The sequence below is a fragment of the Podarcis pityusensis genome (assembly GCF_964106645.2).
Source record: "Podarcis pityusensis genome assembly, chromosome: 13".
Lineage (NCBI taxonomy): Eukaryota > Metazoa > Chordata > Lepidosauria > Squamata > Lacertidae > Podarcis > Podarcis pityusensis.
This window is the reverse complement of record NC_138038.1, coordinates 8,776,600-8,784,898: the sequence shown is the minus strand read 5'-3', so window position 1 is coordinate 8,784,898 and position 8,299 is coordinate 8,776,600. Positions and strand designations below refer to the sequence as shown.

Below are 8,299 nucleotides of genomic sequence, written 5' to 3'. Positions count from 1 at the left end.
CTGTGAAAGAGACCAAGAATGCCATCAGAAAAATTGCATGTTACAGCCATACTGCATGACAGGACTCGGTAAGCTACAGAGAACAACTGCTGGCATTTTGGACCTGAGATAAAAGTGATGTAGGCTGTTGCTGCCAAACTCAAGAGTGGAGTTGAGCAAAAGAACATGCTTTAGGGGCATATCTGTGTAGCCTCCTGCTCTTGACACCATGTTTTAGTGACAAACAAGGCTGAAAAAATGTTTTATCAGTGTGTAGCATAGAAGAACTCTGGGCTGCTGCCTGAACCTGCAGTCTGTGCTCTGTGTTTCCCCTCATTTCTCTTTACTACACTGCCACCACTGAGTCTCATGGCCCAATTAGATGAAATGTTTTCCATTTGGTATTCAAACACCTGCCTGTCTCTCCCCAATATTCTGACGTTCTTATCTCGCAAATGGGAGGAGGAGACTCCCAAAAGGATTGCCATTAGGGTTTCACGAGACTCACATTTTTATCCTTTCCCTAATTTTTCTTGGTTTGTCAGTTTATTCAGGGTCAAACTAGACAGTTGTGAGAACCATCTCCCACCATTTTTTTTTAAACCAAGCAAACTTAAAAGCAGTATCAGAAACTTGTGACGGGGAGTAGAAGAGTAGCAGGTTTCTGCTCAAAATCGCACATACTTCATCTGCTTTCTCATCCTACAGGAGGATGAATATGGCTCTGTTTCCCCCCTTGCTTAGAGAAGCTGACTAGAGATGATGATTTTGAGTGAATGATTAGAACAGAGAGGCTTAAGCAGACTTTCCTACTGATGCGTATCATTTAGATTGGCCTTCATCCCAGGGACTTACTCTGTGCTTGTTGTTCTTGCCACAAGAACTTCTGCTTCCACCACATGTCTGAACAGGGATGCTTTGCTGATTTGAGGGAGATGAGGCAGTTGCTTAGCAACCGCTAGGCCTACTCCCTGCTATAGGCAGTGGTGAGTGTGTTCAGTGACTGATGGGTGCAACCAGCAAACCACTACATATTGAGGGGGGGGGCAACCATGGCAAATGTCTAATCTGAAAATACTAAATCTGGGTAGAAAACTGATTTCGCAGACTCCCAAAATTAATTCAGAATTGTTTAGAAACCAAGCAAGGATTTTAGATGGAATAAATTGGAAACCACACTGTTTTAAAAAGAAACCCGACAGGGTATTCATGCTTTCCCCTTCCCATTTCTGTATTTACTTAGTTCAAATAAGAACAATTTCCTTTAAAGCACACTTACCTGGATAGAAAAAGGGAGCACCTGACCACACCTTCTTCACATCTACAAGATAGTACACTAACAGCAGAAGCACAAAGGCAAAACAGCTCAGTGCTGTCACGTATGAAATGGACCTGCAGGAATTTCAAAACAGCCATTCAGGAAATGTCTAGCAAATGCTACCATACAGCATTGAAGCGACTTTTTATTCTACTCACCATAAATTCTTGTTGACAGGAATAAAGCCTTGGTCTTTTGTGCCTTTGGTCAATACAGCAGAAATAACACCCTGAAAAACAGGTAATTTTCTGCTTATTAACTGTAAAAAAAAAAATCCTGACACTAAAAGCAGCCAAAGCAATCTAATGGAGAAGGATGAAAGAAAGCATATCATCCCAGATCAGAACTATTCTGTACTGAAATTGCTACCCTTCATTTTAATAAACTTCCAAAGTGACTTAAAACAAATGAACGAAGCACAGTATTCCAGGTGTAGTTGCACCATAAATCTGTACAAAGGAATTCAGATATTGACATATTTATTCTTCAATCCCTTTCCTGATGCTCCCTAGCATATATTTCTTTTTTCACAGCTATGACATGCTGGGTCAGTATTTTTACAGAGATATCCACATAGTCAGCAGGACCCTCCAGCTAAGACTCCATCAGTGTATATGTGAATTTAGGATTTTTTGCTCCAATTGTGCATCATTCTACACTTACTTACATTGAACCATACAGTCATACCTCATGTTGCGTCCGCTTCAGGTTATTTGTTTTCGTGTTGCGTCCTGCAGCAACCCGGAAGTACAGTGGTACCTCGGGTTAAGTACTTAATTCATTCCGGAGGTCCGTTCTTAACCTGAAACTGTTCTTAACCTGAAGCGCCACTTTAGCTAATGGGGCCTCCCGCTGCCACTGCAGCACGATTTCTGTTCTCATCCTGAAGCAAAGTTCTTAACCCGAGGTACTATTTCTGGGTTAGTGGAGTCTGTAACCTGAAGCGTATGTAACCCGAGGTACCACTGTACCGGAATGGGTTACTGCTGGGTTTTGCCGCTTGCGCATGCGCAGAAGTGCTAAATCGCGCCACGCGCAGACGCAGCGTTCAGCTTGCGTCAGTTCCGTGTTACAGACGGGCCTCCGGAACAGATCCCGTCCGTAACACGAGGTTCCACTGTATTTGTCACTCTGTCACACATTCAGTTTAGAGAGATTGGAATCCTTCACAATTTATTATTGTTTTATCTACCATGAGTAAATTGGTGCTATCAGCAAACTTGGTCGCCCTAACTGCTTACTTCTAACTTCAGGTCATTTGTGAGCATGTTAAAGAGCACCAGTCTCAAAACAAATCCTAGTGGAACCCCTTTTCTTACTCCCCTCCACTGGGGGAAACATCCATATATTCGTGCTCTTTACTACTACTGATATATAGACCACTGTCCAACACAGGTTTAGGTGCCTTTGGGCCTTAACTCTGTACTGAATTATAGGTGTTGCTTTTTTATTAGGCAGCAATAAAAAATGAGGTTTGATGGGTTTTGAAACAGGTATTCCCAGAAAAAGATACTCAACAGAGGATTATTCTGAACTAAATTCTTCAGAAGAAAAAAAAGCTTTAAAAGGACTGGGAAGGAAACACTTTGAATTCAATTAATTCGGTATTTGTGACTTGAATTGTATTAATACAGCATTTGAGACTTACCATGACTACACTCCACACACAGAAACGGAGCATTATTTGTCTGTGCTGGTCTTTGTAGAACATGAGAATTTTTCCTGCCTTAGAAGTAAAATAAAAATAAAAAAATGTTGGAAACATGAACATTGAAGAAAAGAAGAAGAGTTTGGATTTGATATCCCGCTTTATCACTACCCGAAGGAGTCTCAAAGCGGCTAACATTCTCCTTTTTCCTTCCTCCCCCCACACAAACACTCTGTGAGGTGAGTGGGGCTGAGAGACTTCAGAGAAGTGTGACTAGCCCAAGGTCACCCAGCAGCTGCAGGTGGAGGAGCGGAGACACGAACCCGGTTCCCCAGATTACGAGACTACCGCTCTTAACCAGTACACCACACTGGCTCTCTCACATTGGCCTTGCCTAGAATGGGTTTAAATAGGGAACGGGACTAACTAACTGAAATTGGGGGGGGGGGGGACAATGGTGACAAGAGCACTACAACCAAAATCTAAAGTAGAACTCAGTAATTCTGCAGATTTTCCAAGATATTGATGCAAACATTCTCCCCACGTCTTACATAATAATGGTGCTTCAAAATATCTATGCAAAATCTCTAACCCCCCCTTCTTGTTTGTTTGTCCTCTTTGAGATGGATTCTTTGTGTTTCTATCCTGGGACAATCGTCCATGGTACTGAACACTGCGTCATATCTGCAAGACTATATTATGGAGAGATGTTCTGGGATAGCCATTCATACGCCCTACAAGTTTATAGGTTTGGGCTGTTATGCTCTGTAGAGAAGGAACTTCATCACTACAACACCTGCGTTTTACAGTAATATGCCATACAGCTTTCCTGCCTAAATGGGACAATAAGGTATCCTACCTGAAGTCCGAAAAATGCCATGACAACAGAATTGATGGTTCCCAAAATTCCTTCAGGGTCAAAGGCTACTGTCGTCAGGTAAAGAACCTATAAATGAAGAAGTGCACACTATGAAAGGCTGGCAGACTTTCTGCGAGGTGTTTTATAACATGGTCCCAACTCTCTAGACAAGGTGGTGGTATCCCTGCTTCAAAGTGTATACCTGGGGTCTACTGGATCCTTCCTTGCCATCTGAACTAAGCAGTGATAGATCAGAGAAATCTGAATTATTTTTAGTTTTTATTAAGGTACAACTGGAACAAACATAAAATAAAAAGCAACACATACAAAGTTATTGGTTAATATAATTTAGTTTTGCTTGGTAAGTAAAAAGTGTGTAAAATTGCATAGAAATCATTAAAAATGATTGCCAAGTACTTGCAGTTATATTATAATTATAATTATTATTTTATGCATTACCTGACATTTTCAGAAGGAAAAATTAAAATTATTTGGTTTTCCCAAAACAGTTTATGTGCTGCTTCATCAAATGTAAACTTACCAAGCTAGATGTTGTTCAATCACAAAAATTATAGGACATTTGAATTCCTCACATCCAAAAACGCTTTTTTAAGACACCTCACTGAAGAAATTTGCAAAAATTAAGTTTGCCCCCTAAAATGACATGCCCTACTCATCCAGTTCCTTGCCTTGCTTGTTCCAGACAAGCTAAGCAAATTTGGTTTCCAAACACAGTATAAAGGCTCCCTGCATTAGGTTCCGCATTTCCTCATTTAGATGTTTTTCAGACTGGCATGCCAAATATCCTAAGCTCATTTCCTGTTGAAATCTGTAACTTAAGCATATTTCCTGCTGAAGATTCAGTTGTTTTTCTCTTGTCTGCGTATGTTGAGAGTTCATAACTGCTCTTAGCTATGTATGTCCCATAATTCTATGTCCCCATATTTTGTGTCTCTTGAGTTTCCTTAAAATTAATCAGAATATGATTTATCAGCTATGTGTGTGTGTGTATGTGGAAATGTGCATGTTATTCTAGTCTTACAAGTCTGCTTAAGCTAGAGTCTCCTTTTTTGTCTTACCTTTTCCACATACTATTCTGGTATTTATTCTCCTCAGTTGCAATTTGGGTTTAGCACTGGAATCACTGTTCAATGTTCAGAAACGTCTGCTTGCATGTTACTTCTGTCCCCAAATCCCTCTGTGAGATTAGGGGAAAGTCTGGGGCCTGTGCACTTACTCTCTGCACTTTGAAAGTAACACTTGCACTGAGAACCCACCCCCACCCCTTACTGATCTCATTCACAGAAATTCAGAGATCAAATAGCAACTGAAGAAACCCAAAGTCGGTTCACTGGAGTTACTGATATGGTTGCAATATTGCTGTAGTGATAGCAACAACCTGTTGAATAGTATTTGCTTGGCTATGAAGCCTCACTTGTGCATTCTTGGCTATCGAGCATCACTGCAGTAAAGAATTTGGCCGCATAAACGACCTTAGTGAGATTTGCTCCTGGTCCTTGCCTCATTTTTTGGCATGAGTGAAATTTGACTAATCCTGGAGTGTGCGGCTATAAAGCTACTACAATTAACGTACAGGGTGCTGATTTCGTTTGAGCAACCATTTATAGAACATGATTCCATATTTGAATGGAGTGAAGCTTATCTCCTCAGCTGATGTCAGATGTGTGTTTTCATGCCGTGTCTTCTGCCACTAAAAATAATACTGCATTTCTGTAAATTATAAACCCAGCACCTGTTCTAAGTAAAGGTAAAGGGAACCCTGACCTCTCTTCTAAGTAAAGCAGCGCCAAATAGCTGGTAGCTGCATTAAAGAGCTGAGGAACTAAAAAAATACACACCACATTTTGCCATGTAACTTTGTTCTTAAGAATAACCAGATGATAAAAAAAAAATTAAGCAGGCCACTGATAATCTATTCATTTTGGAGATGGCCGATGGGTGCACAAGAAGCTTCAACCACTTACGTTAGAAGATGGATGTTGGTAGATGTGTTTTTCTCCTAAAAGCAATTGATCAATATAAGCAGCTGCTCCTCCAGTACAGTTGGGGTACATTCCAAAACTTCCAATGCCTCCAGGGCCAAGGTAACCTCTAGAAGGGGGAAAAAAGGAAGTGAGCCACATGGTCGGAAGTGGCCTGAGATGAGTTATTGGAAAAGAGACAATTCTCTCCTTTTGTTCAGCACTCTGGGGAACTCTAGTGTGGCTGGAAATCAGCATCCTCAGTTGTCAGGTTATCAGAGTGGCAAGGAATTTGCTGGGACCCCACACCTGGAAAACAGCCCACCACCCACCTTGGCTGCTATTCTCACTTTGCATGGAGCACCCAAGAATGTCACAGGCAGCGTGACATTCTGCTGGTCGCTGTCTCCAGGATTTGTGGGTCCTTGGGAAAGGCACTGAGGGCACAAATCCTGGAGCCAGCAACCCCTAGTGTTGCTTGTCCACCAAACTTCAGCATTTCCACACAGAGGTCCTGACAGAAGAGCAGCGACCCTGAAGTGACTGCCACAGGTAGTAGATGAAGATTGGCAGAATTGTAGGAGACAGAATTGAGCAGTGGGCACTAATCACCCCACCCCGTACCAGGAAATTCCCCTACATAAGCCCTGCTAAAATCAGCAGAGGCTGCCCAAGGACCTAGTAGTGCTACTGCACAACTTCTATTAATTTCAAACAGGCTTGCAGGTGAAAATGTCATAGCAAGTTCTGCCTCCAAGTCAATTGGGGGCAGGGTGGGGGGGAAGGAAGGTGTCATCTGGATTTCCAAATGTCAGACACCAAAATGTGGGTGTCCTGGTGTCCTAATGAAACCAGTTCTCTAGATATCTGGAAAAGACCACACTTAGAAAAGCAAACAAAGAGAAAAAAAGATCTAAGCTTTGACTGACGTTGGACACCCAGGTACGTTTAACAGGAAGGTGAGGCACAGCCAAACTGCTTCAAGCGCCATCATGAAAAGCCACTGGGGCCAATATGGAAGAATATCTTGGAGAGCAGAGTATGGAGCTTCCTGTTGAAACACAGAAGAAAAAGTAAATTTTGACTGAGTAACCCAACAGATGACATGCCTTCAAGAACAAGCACCACCACTAATCACAACTGCTCGGCTATCTAAAAGCATCCTGGCTTGTTTTTTCCTATGCCTTTGTTAAGTGACCCCTCCCCCAAACATTTTCTACAGGTTCTAATTTCATCATATGATATTTTTCTTTATTCTATTTTAGGTATTGGATCTAGGCTTTAAACAGGTGGATCACCACCTCATAATGTCAGCAAAAGGACTTGTTTTTCTTGGTTGGCAGTACTGATCAGAGTATAGCTGCTTTCATGTTTATTTGCTTTAATTTATGGGTGGGAGAGAAATACAACAATAAAAAGGGGACACTGCACAAGTTGCAAAAAAAGAGAACAAGTTACAAAATTAAATGCCCTTCCACCTTTATAGGACCACAAACTGTGTCTGAGCAGTGAATGAAGGTGCAGCGTATTTCTGCTATTGCTAAAAGACCATTTCCTTCTACATGCCACATCCTCTTATGGCTGCTGTTTTACATAAAAAGGTAAAGGGACCCCTGACCGTTAGGTCCAGTCGTGACCGACTCTGGGACTGCGGCGCTCATCTCGCTTTATTGGCCGAGGGAGCCGGCGTACAGCAGGACTATGCAGCTTCTGGCAAACCAGAGCAGCGCACGGAAACGCCGTTTACCTTCCCGACGGAGTGGTACCTATTTATCTACTTGCACTTTGACGTGCTTTCGAACTGCTAGGTTGGCAGGAGCAGGGACCGAGCAACGGGAGCTCACCCCATCACGGGGATTCGAACCGCCGACCTTCTGATCGGCAAGTCCTAGGCTCTGTGGTTTAACCTACAGCACCACCTGCGTCCTGCTGTTTTACATAGGTAGCATTATATTTCATTGGGTACTGAGTTTAGGTTTTAGTATCACCTTGCTGCTTCTTATTTTATGTTCCTATGAACCTTATCTTCTATTTCTTGTCCAGTGCTTCATGTAACTTTTTAACAGCACTCATTAAGAAGAATGTATGCACAGCAAGGGTTCTACTTCTGGAGCCATTTCAGCTTTCCTCAGTTAAGACTACGACTGCGCTGCTGCAGGCAATGGTGACCAAAGCATCCTTCTGTTCACCCCCTATGTTCAGATCCAGCTGTTCGGCCATTCACTTACCAGAGCACTGTTCTCAGGCACAGGTGTGGCAAAGAGGAGCTCAAGCACAGCAACCACAAGGTATGTGCAGCCTAGTCTCTGAAGCACACCTGGAATTCGGAGGTTGTCCCAGGACACTGCAGAAGGCATAAAAAGCAATGTAAAAGTAAGTCCTGCATTATTAGGGAGCTAACTGATTCAAATCTGGATCTGATGCGAAGACAATACATGCTGTTGCAGATGGTATTTTCATATTAAGATGTTTCAGCTGCTTATTTTAATCGGCGCCTTAATTGTGCTCAGAAT

At 42.4% G+C, this 8,299-nt stretch overlaps 1 protein-coding gene across 1 annotated transcript in view; it reads right to left on the bottom strand.

Annotated features, from left to right (window-relative positions):
* The window catches only part of HGSNAT (heparan-alpha-glucosaminide N-acetyltransferase), a 31,875-nt gene that overhangs the window by 973 nt on the left and 22,603 nt on the right, over nt 1-8,299 (bottom strand). The window contains exons 11-17 of the mRNA XM_080976760.1: nt 8,015-8,130; nt 6,716-6,837; nt 5,790-5,916; nt 3,805-3,891; nt 2,946-3,023; nt 1,456-1,526; nt 1,259-1,371 (exon numbers count right to left, since the gene is read on the bottom strand). Of these exons, the coding sequence (XP_080832886.1) occupies nt 1,259-1,371; nt 1,456-1,526; nt 2,946-3,023; nt 3,805-3,891; nt 5,790-5,916; nt 6,716-6,837; nt 8,015-8,130 (714 nt within the window). The remainder of the gene's footprint in view (nt 1-1,258; nt 1,372-1,455; nt 1,527-2,945; nt 3,024-3,804; nt 3,892-5,789; nt 5,917-6,715; nt 6,838-8,014; nt 8,131-8,299) is intronic.